The sequence below is a fragment of the Schistocerca piceifrons genome, chromosome X (assembly GCF_021461385.2).
Source record: "Schistocerca piceifrons isolate TAMUIC-IGC-003096 chromosome X, iqSchPice1.1, whole genome shotgun sequence".
In the NCBI taxonomy this organism is placed as follows: domain Eukaryota; kingdom Metazoa; phylum Arthropoda; class Insecta; order Orthoptera; family Acrididae; genus Schistocerca; species Schistocerca piceifrons.
This window is the reverse complement of record NC_060149.1, coordinates 394,345,059-394,360,503: the sequence shown is the minus strand read 5'-3', so window position 1 is coordinate 394,360,503 and position 15,445 is coordinate 394,345,059. Positions and strand designations below refer to the sequence as shown.

Here is a 15,445-nt window from a genome sequence, read left to right as displayed (position 1 = left end):
TTTTGGTCACCTTTTTAAACATTTTGGTCACCTTTTTAAACATTTTGGTCACCTTTTTAAACATTTTGGTCACCTTTTTAAACATTTTGGTCACCTTTTTAAACATTTTGGTCACCTTTTTAAACATTTTGGTCACCTTTTTAAACATTTTGGTCACCTTTTTAAACATTTTGGTCACCTTTTTAAACATTTTGGTCACCTTTTTAAACATTTTGGTCACCTTTTTAAACATTTTGGTCACCTTTTTAAACATTTTGGTCACCTTTTTAAACATTTTGGTCACCTTTTTAAACATTTTGGTCACCTTTTTAAACATTTTTGTCACCTTTTTAAACATTTTTGTCACCTTTTTAAACATTTTTGTCACCTTTTAGGAAGAAAATAAGTTATTTTCTTTTGTTTCCAAGTTTCTATATTCTTGTACATTCATTTAACTATTTGGAATATTCCAGTGATGAAATTAATAAAATATAACCTGAGGGGCTTCTGAAAATTAAGAAAGATTATTTCTTTTTGATTTTTTTGAGTGGTTTTTCTGTTTCACGGGACTGTTAGTAGTGTCAAATATTCCTCTATTAAAACTGCTTCTATTTTGCTCCAGTACCTAATTTTGCTGGATAGTAACAAAATTGTTGCGGTTGTGATATTGTGTTCAATTTTGAAAATAAACGTTTCAAGAGGGGAAAATGCAAATTCCATAGTAACTATCTTGAAAAGACCATTTGAAAAGTAAAATCTCTGCATAGGGAAAAAGTTAGTGAAAGTGAAATGTTTTACATGGGGGTTCTTGCTCTGTTAATTTTAAGACAAAAGGTTTTTAGAAAATTTTAACCACTCACTTTCAACAAAATGTAAGGGCAAATTTGAAACTAAATGTGGAGCACATAATTTACATTTAGAACTTTAAGATCAGACACTATCTTCGAGTTTGGTACGTGCATCAACAATACAGATGTTATGTACCAAGGATAGTTCCATTACTGCTGATTTGATTTAGACAGTGAAATCAGTGATTTCCAATTACTCTGTGGATTTGTCAAACAATATTTGTAACGCTTTTTAGATGATGTTCACTGGTAGTGTTTCCAAACATTTTATCACTTTTGGCTAATAAAATGTGATACCTAGTAACTGATGGACAGGCACAACATTTCCAAGGACATAAGTTAAAAGAAGCATGTTCATCATATTACACATTGAGTTTTGATGAAACTACCAATCTTGAACATAAATAAGATTGACAAACAACCATTATATTTTGGCTAGATGGTAAGTTTTGCATAACAAAGCATCACCTAAGAACTTTCTTTACTGCCAAATCAGATGGGGACACATTCAATCAGAAATTACGTGAAGCACTATCTGAAGCCAACTTGTCTTTTGCTGGGATCAGACAGACCTATCCCCTGTAAAAGAGTGTTTGGGGTTTTGTATAGTGATGTCCAGGAGACATGAGGCAGACAACTTACAAACACTGAAACTTATAACAATCATACAATTTATAATGGCTAGAGATTTAGAACTACTGCAGTCCTCTGTAGGCTATGATAAGTAAGCATAGACTACAGTAGTGTTCCTAGTAGCCTTGGTCAGTTTAGATTGTAATGGCGTTACGTGCACATTAGATAAAGTGCATACTTGTCAGGCATTATCTCATTTCAACCCATTTGTTTGTGTTTGCGACCAGGGTCTTGTTAGACTTCCCTAGAAATCAGAAGTGGTGAACTGCATAGAAACTGAGTGAAGATCTATAAAGGGCCACATAACTTATGGAATATTTTTATTCTAGGTAGTTATCCTCTTGTCTGTCATTTTAAAAGTAAACAGAATTTGTAGCAAAATTGAAACTGTCAATGTTTAGTTCAGGTTTTATTAGAAAATTGTTGATTCGTAACCTGAAACAAAGGAATTTTTAGTTTTTTTTTTTTTTTGAAGTACAAAGTCATAATATAGCGTTAGAAAATGCAATTTCCTCAAAACCCACGAGTAAAACACCACTTCACTGCTTCGTTGAGCTTATATAAAACATGTAGAAGTTATTGCTGAACAACTTATGCATTTATCAATTATAACAGGAAACTCTCATTCTGTTGAGTACAAAATAACAACAGTAATTATGCTTGCATGAAAAGTAATTGCTTTGGTTAAATAAAAGTCCACAGTTTATGCAAGCAGCTAATTTTTATTACTTATAAAATGTGATTTACATTTTGTAAGAATATAAAATACACAATGGACAGACACACAACAATGTGTGGTTCTAATTATGTCCAAAACAAACAAATAGACAAAAAACAAAGAGAAGTCGTCAGCTCCCAGCTTCTCTCACGAATTCATTTATGTTTCTTTCCTTACCAACCCTACTGGTAATCCTAACATTTACTACGTCATTATGTACTGTACCAGAACTGTCGAATCCTGGGATTGGTAGAGCTCAATTCTAATAATGGTGTGGTTCAGTGAAGAAGCATCCAAATTTCTTGTAAATATTTACCATTATTTTGATGCTTGGCCTATTTACTGAGAAGAATTTGTTGGACTTCATACTAAGTTTAACATTCCACATCACAAGTTCTTTAGCCATATGACCACAAGGTGGCTTGATTTAGAACCTTCGGCCAATAGGATTTTGGAACAGTGGGATTACATTCAGTAATACTTTTCTAAGCATGTACCTCATTATGCAATTTTTCAGTCCAGATCATACAATGTAATTGTGAAAGCTTTAAAAAAATCTTCAATGAAAGCAAACTTAATTCACAATTTCATCTGCAGAACTATTCAATAAGTTCACACAACATTTTCAAAGACAGACACGTGTGATTGACAAATTGCATATAGAAACAGAAAATATACTTCAAACCTTTTTGGCTTGTGTTTTGAAGATTTATTCTTTGAGAAAAATTCAGACTATTTCTGAAGTTCTTCATAATGAACCTTTACATTGGGTAATCTTCTTTCTCACTAAGAACCTACCACGCTATGCGGCACAGAGGTTAGCATACCGGACTCACATTCAGGAGGACAGCAGTTCAGATCAGCGTATGGCCCTCCAGGTTTAGGTTTTCCATTACTTCCCTAAATCACTCCAGGCAAATATTGAGATGGGTTCTTTGGAAGTGTACAGATGATTTCCTTCCCCATCCTTGAAACAATCTGAGCTTGTGCTTCATCTCTGGTGACCTCGATGTCGATGGGACATGAAACCCCTAATCTTCCTTCCATTGTTCTTGAACAACTAGTAGTTAGTGGACAAATAACCAAAGAGCTTAGTAAACTGTAAGACTGAGATGTTGTGGTTTCTAAAGAATGCCCAAAAGCATTACATTGCAGCTTGGATGTAATGGAAAAGACTTGCTTATCGAGTGCACCACTGAAAGGTTTTGGTTTTTAGACTTTTTTTGAAAAAAGAGCAGAAGCTGTAGTGACATGCTAAAGGCTGCAAAAATGGTGCTGTTCAATATCTGGCAGGAATATTTATTAGATGAGCGGAAGGTTCTACAGTTTGCAAAGGATGACCTAGCTTTAGATAAAGGTATTGACAATTACTGGCAAAGCAACAGATCTCAAAAAGATACTCATCATCAGTAGAGCTAAAGTATCCAAATGTTCCAAAGCTTGTTAAGTCTTTTCTTGTATTGTCCCATGGAAATGTGGACGTAGAGGAAGATATTCCATTTCGAAACACACATTAGAACAACACAAGGCAACAATGACTAAAAGATTTTCAAACAGTGAACTTTTCCTCCAATATTGAAGTATAGAACATCATTGTATTAACACGATTCATGCTGTCCGTCGCACTTCACATAGTGTAGACCAGGAACTCTGCTAGGCATGCCCGATGTGAGAACTGACTGGACACGGCCCGTGCTGCCTGAGTTGTTCTGTCGGCAGAGGGCGTGGCCGAATTCTCGCGTGCCCTCTGGTGGACGGGACTTTACTTGCGGCAACTACTGTCCATGACGTGCCGTGCCGATGTGCGCCTCCCGCGATCTTTCTGGTGGCTACTGCAATCATTAGTTGTAAAAATGTGATGTAGATTTTGTTTGAGAATTACAGTTACCAATACATCTGCATATGTCACTGAGTTTGTATGAAGGGGAAAAAATGTCCATACTCCACCCAGAATCATATTAGAAAAATTTATATTGGTCTTAACTGGCCTTTTTTGGTATGGTATTATCAAAAATGAAAACAATTCATTTGTACCATATCTGTTTGTTGAAATAATTTATAACCTTTTTAAAATTATTTATTACCTCATAATTATCTTTTTTCAAATATTTTGTAACCTTTTGTACATTCTTAAAGTGTCACTATGGCTCCTCACCCTGAGATCTTTGTATAGAACATGCTGTATGCTGGCAGATATATTGTGACAGTCGGTACATATTTATGTTCATAGTGAAAAGTGATTTATGTGTGGCCAGTTGTCAATCACAGTGGAGGCTGCCTGGTGGATGCCAATTATGAAGTTGCCATTATTGTCGCAGGAAGTAACAGAATTCATTTTTTGATACAACTTGCTGTAAAAACATTAATTGAGGTAATACATTAAAGTCCTTTTATCTATCTACTTTTAACAGAGCCAGTACCCAGCATTACACTATTGAAATAAACATAAAACATCAGAAAATGAGCCTGAAAAGGTTTAAAGACTAGTTAATGGAATAACTGAATATTCAAAAAAGTGACTGGTAGGAGTTTTGTGTATTTATATTCAATAGGCATTTCTAAAATATCTGTAATGGATAAACTTAATAGCAGATGATAGTTTAAAGAAAACAATTGGAGCAGCTTTATAGAAAATTCTGAGCTGAATAGCACTATTTGGAAAAAAAAAAAAAAAAAGGGCAGTCAAGGCTTTCCTTGCGTATTTGTATAGTACAAGTGATTAATTAGAAACAGATTAGCTGTAGAAATCCATTGGAGCTATGGACAAAGAAAGGCACTAGAAGATGATGTCGGAAATTACTAAACCAGGAGGAAAAGTTTTATAAAGAAATTCACAAAAGTATTTACAAAATATGTACAAGGAAAGAAAATTCTCTCAAAACTGGAACGATGCTGTCATTTTTCACAGTAAAGGAGAAAATGAAGACATAAAACACTGTAAACCAGTGAGTGTTCGCTCTGTAATGTAAAAGATACAAAAGTTATCACCAACTTTATAGAAAAATATTTTATCAGGATATGTGGTGGTGGTAAGGTTTTGGGGGCACACAACAGCAAGGTCTTTAGTGCATGTTACCAGGTAAAAGAGCAATTTTGATTTGGAAGTGGATATAGCACACTGAACAACTTACATGTTGTGAATGAAAAAACTGCAACTGTTCAGTGAGTGTGAATTACCACTTGGCCAGGGTTTCATGTATTTTGAGAAAGCATTGGCTGGGTTTTAACAAAATCTATGCTAATAGGCCATGGGAAACAAGGCACCAAAATCAAAACACATTTATGTTCACATCACATTGAAGGGTGGCCCAAGTTTTGAATTGTTCTGTATAATTACTTCTACCAATGGCTTCCACTCAATGAGATTTAGTCTTGTTTTGGACTCCTTACCTTGAGTAACATTGGAATCACTCTCTATACCTCTGTGGGGCATATTCTGATGTAATGCGAAATATACTGGAAAATACACATCAATATTACAGCTTTCATAAGACTTTTTAATGATAGTCAGAAATTTAGACTGGGAACGGGAGCCAGGAAAGTAGATTCCATATCGCCACAACAATTCTCAGCAGTCGTAAAGGAAGTTTTCGGGCCCTTCAGCTGAGAAACAAAAAATGTATGTATGTTAATTGATCTTATCTAAACAACCTTTGTTTTGAAAGTTCCTGGTGGGTCAAACCCGTATGTCAGATTGGGACTTGAACCTGGACCTTTGCCTTCCATAAGCAATTAATTGACTGACTAAGCTATCCAAGCATGATTCATGACCTGATCTAACAGCTTTACCTCCACCATTACCTATCTCTTGTTCCCCAAACTTTGCATAAATTCTCCAGCATACTTTGCAGCACTAGTACTTCTGGAAGATAGGATCGTCTTGGCAGATACTCCATCGAAGAGTGAAAATTCATTCTGAAAACCTTTGTTTTGGGAAAAATTTTGTATTGTTTGCCTCTGGTGCAGCTGAAGAAGTAGTTAAAAGAGCTAGTTTGAAAGTAGGCCTGAAAATTATTTCCTTGGTCAATGTTTTATGGTGCACCAGACTGATTTCATACCAGAGGAGAGGACCACCACTTTAAATTTCCAAACAAACTTCATGTGTGCTGTGGTCAGTGCACATCCAAGTTGTGAGTGTAATATAGTATGTCATAAATGGTTTATACAGGTGTGCACCTAATCAAAGCATTCACCACGTAGAAATGCGTCAAAATAATGAAGTCACAGAAGAAAGTGATTAGTCTTTTATTTAGTGCAGTTTTTAGAGGACAGCTGGATGTGAAGGTCAAGAAATAAATGGAAGAATAAAAACTTTTAAGTGCTTTTATTAAAGTAAACCATTCTTAAAACTAATCGTCTTTCATGTCTGAAACAAAATTTATAATTAGTGTTGGGGGGAGGGGAATTACGAGGAGAAAGTAGGCAAAAAAGTACATAGCTCAGAGAATAATGGTAGTGGAAAATGTAATTATGACTGTAATGTAAATAAAATGGAAATGAGCAGGACACAAAGCCAGATGAATGGATAATGGTTGGACCAGTGCAGTGCTTTGTTAGATTCAAAGAAATGTAGGTTTTCAGGAGGACTCGAACCTCCAGCGGATGTGGCCGCGCAATCCGATTCATTTGTGAATGTCACATGCCTCGTAATGTTTATCCCTATTACCTTTTGCAATTTTCTGTGTCTCTCTTTTTTTTTTCTTGCACTGACTGATTCCTTTTTGCATTACTCTTTGTTTTTCTATATATTTTCAAAAACAATGAGTTGTGTGTGCTTATTATTAAAAAAAAGAATTAGATGCTTTCTTCATCTCTGTATTTGGTTGAGACAATTTGATTTTTCAACATTTTTCTAAATCATTCCAGGTGAATTCTGTGATAAAATGAAGCCCAAGAAAAAAGGGTAAGATCTTGTGACATAGAGCAAAAGTAGTGTATATCATGTATACAAGTATGTGTCTTTATTTCAGTACAGGGACAAATTTTAGAAGACTCCCTGTAAAATAATAACCATGAAATGTACTTGTTGCTATTTCCTTTCAACTTATTTTCCTGTTTTTTTTTTTTTTTTTTATTTATTTTCTTTTTCTTTTCCAGCGTGTTGAAAATGGTGATTTGAACTGGATTGTGCCTCAAAAATTTATCGCTTTCTGTGGTCCTCATGCAAAAACAAAAATAGAAAACGGTATGTGTATTTCAAAGATTTTTACCTAGTACAATGAAGGAGTATAATTCCATAAACAACTACCTGTCTAGACCATTGTGGTAATCTTGCTACCTCACATATCTCATATTTCACTCTGTGCTTATATAGGCAAGGATACACACGCTGTCTTCATAGCGTTTCTTATAATTTCGCAGATAAATGCTGAAAAGGTGAAGTGTACATGCCATATAACCTTTCATGTATACAAAATTTCAGAATTTGACATAAAACAAATGTTCATTAAGCAACTTACCCCATCAAAATACTACTGGTTCTCTAATAGTATGTACACCATTTGCATGAATAGTATGTTAGTAGTAGTGGAAATAGTAGGAAAAAAATAAATGTCCTGTGTGCAACCCTGCACGTCCTATCATATTCTATCTTATCAGACATAAGGCCAGTGGTGGGAACAGTCATACCAATTCTAACTTTGTTGCAACCACTGTGTAGCTTTCGATAAGTACGTGACCACTAATCAATTGTCTGCTAATATGAATGTCTACGGGGAAACTTCCTGGAAGAGGAGGGGGGGGGGGGGGGGTAAGGAAGTGTTGAGACCAACCTCACAGTTGCAGAGCATTGCCAATGCTTTATAAAGCTTTGGACAGTCTCCACTGACCATTTTGGGTGTGGATGTTGGATGTTTTGTGTTGCAGTCAGCAGATACCGTAATTTAATTACCTGGATCAGAAAGTTGGTAGAACCTGAAAAGAAATCGTCAATCTCCATTCAGCTGTGCAGGAATGACATAATTGAGTATTGTGACTACCTACTCAGTTGTATTAGATTTTTTTAGTTATGGTGGTCTCTGTCTCGGTGTTTCATGGGATATCGGTTGAACCAATAGTACCACTAGTTGAGTAGACTGACAAGAAGCACCAACACTCGACCTAATTTCGTAAAGGATCCAGTATGATAGTAGGATCCCTCAAATCAAACAACTACGTAACAATAGCCTTCTCATACACGATACCATGGAACCCAGAAAATAAAAATAGTATTAGAAACAGATACAAAATACCTGAAGAAGAAGAAGAAGAAGCCTGTAGGGCTGAGGAAATGAAATAAAACTTAAAGGGCTGAGAGGGTATGTAATTTTTATTTCAGTGATTACAAAATTGAGCCAAATTTACAAAAGAGCATGTCGGTGTGAGCCCATTTATAAGTATGATGTTGCACCCCCTCTGATCTGGTTGCATGCATTGATTTGGTTGGAAAGTGTGGCATAAAGCTTTTGTATCCTCTCCTGAAGTAAACTGATCCATGAATTCTGCAACTGGTCTTGGTATCTTGGATACTGGAACTGGGACAGAGTTGACATCCGAGCTGGACTTGCATGTTGTATCGGGGACAGATCTGTGTAGCTTTGTGGCCATGGCAGAACCTCAGCATCGTGCAGATGGTTATAGAGACACATGCCCTGTGTGGATGGGTGTTGTCCTGTTGAAAAATGGCACCACAGCACAGTCGCAAGAGAGGTAACACATGAGGACGTAGGATGTCCATATCACCTCATATCCAATTACCATTACACCAGGAATAACACTACTGTACCTCTCCAGAAAATTGCAAGATTAGGACCTCTCCACAGGTCGCCACTAGACTTGCTGAAAGAGGTCATCCAGGTTAGCGCAAAACCACAGTTCATTGCTGAAGAAAATATGATACAATTCATCAGCAGCCCATGCTTCTAATTCATAATGTGACTCTGCACAGCTGTTAGTGTTGCGGTGTTAATGGCAGCCTACGCATGGAATGGTATTTCCCTAGTCTGGTTACTGTTGGTCTCCAACAAATGGTGTGGAGTGACTTAGAATGTTGCAGGGAAACCATTACTTGCTCTTGGATGGCAGGCGAAGTGATGGAGGTAGTACGCTTGTGCCACAGTAGGGTGATCTTTCCTTGTGATGGTCAGAATTGGTCAAATGGGACTTTGGCAACAAGTGTACCTGCTGTCATGTGCCGCTCCTGACAAACATTGGGCCTCTGTCACATCCAAATGCCCCATAAATCTTGGATATTGCAGGATTCAAGCAGCTAGCCAAATGCAGACGCACAGTGAGGCCCCTTTCAAATTATAGCATGTACTGATAACAGTGTCTTATGTGTGCGCGCGGCACATCCTTGTCCTTCATGGCAATCACTCATCTGATGCTGTCCATGTGCCTTATATATCCTGCCTGGTAACAACACTAAACACGAACAACACTAATGCACTCTGATGGCTGTTTTACTTGTCACAGAGAATTGCAACTCTCATCATGTGCAATCTTACACACAAAATCTTATGGCCGGGTGGCCGCCACAGAGACTAAGTCCGAGTCGTTCACTTACGATGACCAATAAAACCGAGCGCCTCTGTCAACGCAGTCCAGCCAGCTGAACAATCTGGCAACACTGTAAGATGCGGAAGTGTCAGGAGGAAGTGTTGTCTACTTTCGGGATGTTGTTGTTGTTTTGTCTTCCCGTGTTCTAGTGGTAATCATTGTGCATTCTAAACTTACAGTTACATGCTCACATCCAACTGTGTGTCTTTTTTTATTATTAATAATTTTTTTTCCCGGCCCTTCTCTAAAGTTATGAGTCCGATTGAACATTGAAGATAATTCATTTCACATTCTACCCACTAGTAATAACAAATACTTCCAGAAAAAATTCTGCTGGACAGTCATGGCTGTGTTGCGATCAGAAGAGCTTACGCTCGAGCATTTCTTCGCTCTGCAGCGGCCACGGGCCAGACGCCACCCGCTACCTGAGATTGGGTGCTGCCCAGGTGAAAGTGGCACAGTGCTGTCAGTGTATGTGTCTACTGTCATTTTCGAATTTGAAGTTATAGTTATCATCTTGCAGTTAAGCATTGGATTTTGCATACTTGAAAGTCATGAACTACAGTTAAGCATTGTAAAATTGGGTTGCAAGTGGAAAAAGGTGTAACATCTGCAACACAGTATTCACTTTCGGTATAATAGAGCTGTGAATGCAGAGGAGGCAGCTCGAAAGATTTGAACTGTGTGTGGAGCGAGTGCTTTTGGGAAAAATACGCCAGAAAAAGATATTCATATTTCAACAAAGATCATTCTGGCATGAATGATTTTCCACATTAAGGAAGTCTCGACTACTGATATAAATGATGGATTATCTTTTAATCATCATGCGATATTTGCATTCAACAGGCAAGGCTCAGACGCCTGCTGTAGGAGTACTGCATGCTCTAATTCGAAATAACAAAAATCAACTGAGTGACTATTATTGCAGTTCTGCTTTAACGTCATCAGGTCGCTCATTGAGCATTCCTATGCAATACTGTTACTGGTGACGTGTTATGATGCTTTCATCGTTAACTTCCTAAGAAATGAAAGGCTGAGCCCTATCAAAAGATGTAAACTGGAACAAAGAGTAGTGTGAACATAATATTTTCCATCTGATAGCTCCAAAAGTGTGTTTTGGACTACGGATTCTTCCCCAAGGGTGTGTCCATCACAGCTGGAATTTGTTGGCAACAACTGAGACACCTTTCGGTCGCAGTGTATCTGCATAATTGATTGGCATATGTGCTGTTCAACAGGCAGCAGTTATCGCTCTCACTGGAATCGAAGACTGTGTGTGTTTTTTTTTCGTGTTTACGCACAATCTGAGAGACAAGCAACAATAAATATTGCATCAAATATAAATGTAAAGTATTTTAATGCAATGGCTAGTTCCTACAAACTGAATTTTTATCCAACCCATGTCCTGCATATTACGTTAAGTAAGTAAGATGTATTAACTCCAGTGCGCTCTTGTTGCGGCTCGCGACAAGTGCAGTGATTAGCTGTGCCCAACACCGCCGCGATTTGTTTATGTTGCCTGAGTGTGGACACTGCAGCAAACGCTTCCCCCTTAAACAGAAAGAAATGCCTTGGCTCTGACTGCAGTGAGCGGACATCACTGCCTGTATGTTCTTATAGTAACCAACGTGAGACTCTAATCACAGGTGCCCCAGAGCAATTGGAACGATTATCATGTTATTAGTCATCAGAATATTAACCAGTGATGAAATGTCCACTCAATTTGAATCCCAAGAAAATAGGAACCTTCTCACAAAATACTGTTAGGTGATTTCAAAATTTATCCAACACACAAAAATTAACAGCAGAGCTTTCATGCACGTTGTAGTAGCACACAAGGTAATATTATGTCTTGGAAGTGTATACTCAGTTTCTTCCTCTGACATCAACGCCCTTGTTTTAGTATGAAATTGAGAAACTAAGCACAAAAGCTAAAGTTACTGAGAAGCATGTAAGTCATTTCCTCTTCTCATGTCATAGCTTTTGTTTCAGTATGTGGCGAAAAATAAATAGTTTACGGTTCTGGAGTATAATATCACACCAGATTCTTATTGTAGGCCCCACTGGAAATGCAAAAAGTAGAGAACTCTTCATTCTTTTGTCCAACAGTCTGTTTCCTTTCATGCATTACTACTGCTCACAAATTCTTATTCAAGGACTTGCAGGCATTGAGTTCTTCAGCAGGATGAGCCTTGTGTTATTGTGCTAATTATGATATGGAAAAAATGCAACAAAGACGAGTTCCCCTAGAGCTATTAAGATATTTGCACATGTCTGTATTCAGCAATGATTGCCAGCTGCCACAACACTGTACAGAATTTATGCGGCAGGCAACACAACTGTGAGTGCACTTCAGACTTCATTCAGTAAGTCCTCAGGAGACGGACGAAAACATCAAATTAACATCACTTTCCGAGTCACATTCAATCCAAAATGAGGTGTTATTAAGGTAGTTGAGTGTTCTAGCAATTACACTTTGATAATTCCCATATGAGTATTCCGATAGCCAAAAGAATCCGTTAGTGTGACACTATAGGGAACTACATTAATATCAAACTGCAAGAACTCGAGACAAAATGTGGAATCTTCCCTTCTCTGTGTTACCTTTTACAGTTGTTGAGGATGCTCTCTGTCCTAGGTGTAATGCAAATGGAACTTCACATTCACAAGGCGCTTTCCGCTACTCTTGACAAACACCAGCAACTTGTAATCACTGCGAGTAACAACTGTGTGGTGATAATGGTACAGGTTGTCTGTGGATGTGGTGGTATTATGCTGTCAAACTGCTTACAGTAATGTTAATGGTGGTGCACATAATGTAGCACAGACTACCTAAGTAAAGATAGTGTGGTGGCATCGTCGCTTCTCTTTATTTGGCATCAGCTTGAGTAATCTGAGTTAACAAACATAGTACTCAATTCACGAGCTGCTAACGATACAGTATTAATACGTAGACCATCGTGCGGGTATTACATTTATTACACAGTGAACTGCTTGATAAATATTAGTTTCAGCTATGCAGCTGAAATGGCTCACTACACAGGTACTCTTATGTCGCACCTGGTTAAGTGATCAGGTCGCTGCAATCCTGCTTCTACTGTTCATAAATACTTGTATACTGACCATTCATTATTTGACTAAACATGCAGTACAATCTAATTTGCTTGTATATGATATGGATAAGTGCTGTCACAAAGAAATGACTAAGGAATGGATGCAGTTATAGTCCCCCTTACATTGATGCAAGACAAATGTTCGCAAATCACCTGCATTGCTTCAAAAAACAATTGCATCTTAAATATCAAAGGACAGACGTCCACACCGTCACAGGGTGTTGGAATACAGCAACGGCAGCAAATGAAAATTTGTGCCTGGTCGGGGTCTGAACCTGGACCTCCCCCTTACTAGGCAGACATGCTGACCATTGCACTATCTGGACACAACAGCCAACCTCCCTGCAGGATCTATCTACACACACTCATTGTCAGACAGAAATTCCCGTCTTTGCTTCATACCACATATGTGGTAAATGTCCACCCCCCCCCCTTTCCATTATTCATTATTCCCCTTGCCCGCAGCTACACTGTTCGGGTGATGACATGATTCTAGCACTGAAAACTTTTAATGGCCCGTCAAGACCTTAATAATTACATAGGATTTTTCAGGAGGAATAGTAAATATTGTAGCAGGTGGTAGTATAGACAAGTTTCAGAAAAAATTCCATATAACGTGTCCAATTTATATTGAGTGCGTATACCTGGTTCAGTGCATTTTCGTTTTGTTTGTTGGTCCTTACAGGACCCCGTTGTCTACACTTCCTTGAAAATGAACTTCCAGCATTATTGGAAGAGGTTCCTTAGACTACAAGAATGCGTATGTTCCTCCAGCATGATGGGGCTCTGCACATTCTAGTCGTCAGGTGACATTTCCCAAAAGATGGATCAGTAGATGTGGGCACTTTTCTTGGCCACCAAGGTCCTTACCTCTTATCCCATTGGATTTTTGCCTGTGGGGATTGTTGAAAGATGAAGTATACAAACAAAAAGTAAACCCATGAGGTGATTTGATTGTTCGGATTATGAATAGTGCAGCCTTCATAGAAGAAGACAAAGACGACCTGAGAAGAGCTACATGTCATGTCATTAAGAGAAATCAAAAGTGCATGAAAGTTGGTGGAGGAATTGTTGAAAATCAACTTTGAAAGTAATTTGCCTTTGCTTTGAGTTTGTTTGGGTTGCATACTAACAGCTTTATATCTGTACTCAATAAAAAGTGGACCCATTTATATACAATTTCTTATGCAGTTTTCTATACCACCAGATACTAAAATGTCTACTTTTCATCCTGAAACACTGTATATATGCTTATATATGTGGTGTCTGTTGTTTCAGACATGACCGAAAGAAAATACACCATGAACACACACACACACACACACACACACACACACACACACACACACGCATATATATCTCGTACGTGCTGTTTGGAAAATGTTTGTCAACTCAGTGATAGTGGTGGACTGGAACTGCATTAACCTACTCATTTCACTAGATATAGTTGTAACTTACTGAACAATTCATATTTAATTAGTGATAGTGATGTGGAAAATTTAGGTTTGCAAGATGATTACTTTATATGTTAATTACAGTGTCTCTCATCATTTACTTTGTGGGAAATCTGCTTCTTTCTACCCTAGTCTATACTACAGCAATGAGTGAATGCTCGCATTATTGATACCTCACTAGATGTGCTACTGCAACTGTAGCCAAAGATTCAAATCCAGCTGGAAAATTATATTTCAAGTCAGATGGTTTTTCTCCTCCTCTACTGTCATTGAAAACGATCCCAATGAAATTAAGTATAGGAATCTTACGAAAACCTTGAGTTCATACTGCAGTGTTGTGCAGATGAAAAAAGTAATTTTCACAATTATCGGATGAGAGATGGAGTTTATCAGATTTCACTAATTATGACTGCATTATTAATTGTTGATTCACAGGTACTTTTCTACCACTTGTTGTAACAGTGTTAGAGCTGGAAGAATAGAAACATAATATTTTTCGCCATGTGAAATATTCGAATTCACCTTTAAGTCTTCATGTTTCGAGTAACGGCAGAATATCCATCAGAAAAGGTGACAACAAGAAGCCAGGTCATGCCTGTCTTCTGGAGGGTGTGCAAATGACAGTGATCTCAATAATAAATAATATTGTATAGCAAAGATACATTGCCAACTCAACCACTGGAGGAGCTCCAAAATTGTGAATCGCGTCTGGTGAATACACTTTCAAGGTTTCGGTCCAATTAAAACAGTAAAACACAAATAATTGTCGCAGTTATTAATTTATGACATTTTGTTTGCACTCAGTGCATCATTGTATTACAAGTAACTACACTGTAGTCCCTAAACCTAGTTACAGAAATGCGAATAAGACTCATTGACGTATAATGAGGATATTTCGGCCCTTGCCACCCACAACCACGAGCTGAAGCTATAGTCACTTCTGAGGTCACTTACAGAACACATTAGCTGGTATCCGTCCTGGTAGTATAACTGAAAGTTGGCAACAAGACAGAGTATGTTTGGCAACTCTGTCACTGGCAAGTTACTTCCTTGATGGCACAGAACTATCCTGCTAAATTCACTTGATATTATTGTGTCATTTCAGTTGAATAATGTGAGCGGTTTTCTCTTGAGATCTTATAAAAGGATATCAGTTAATACTTT

At 37.7% G+C, this 15,445-nt stretch overlaps 1 protein-coding gene across 1 annotated transcript in view; it reads left to right on the top strand.

The window, feature by feature from the left end:
- LOC124721090 (dual specificity protein phosphatase CDC14C-like) overlaps nucleotides 1-15,445 on the top strand; it is a 245,174-nt gene that overhangs the window by 124,543 nt on the left and 105,186 nt on the right. The window contains 1 exon segment of the mRNA XM_047245902.1: nucleotides 7,276-7,363. Within this exon segment, the coding sequence (XP_047101858.1) occupies nucleotides 7,276-7,363 (88 nt within the window).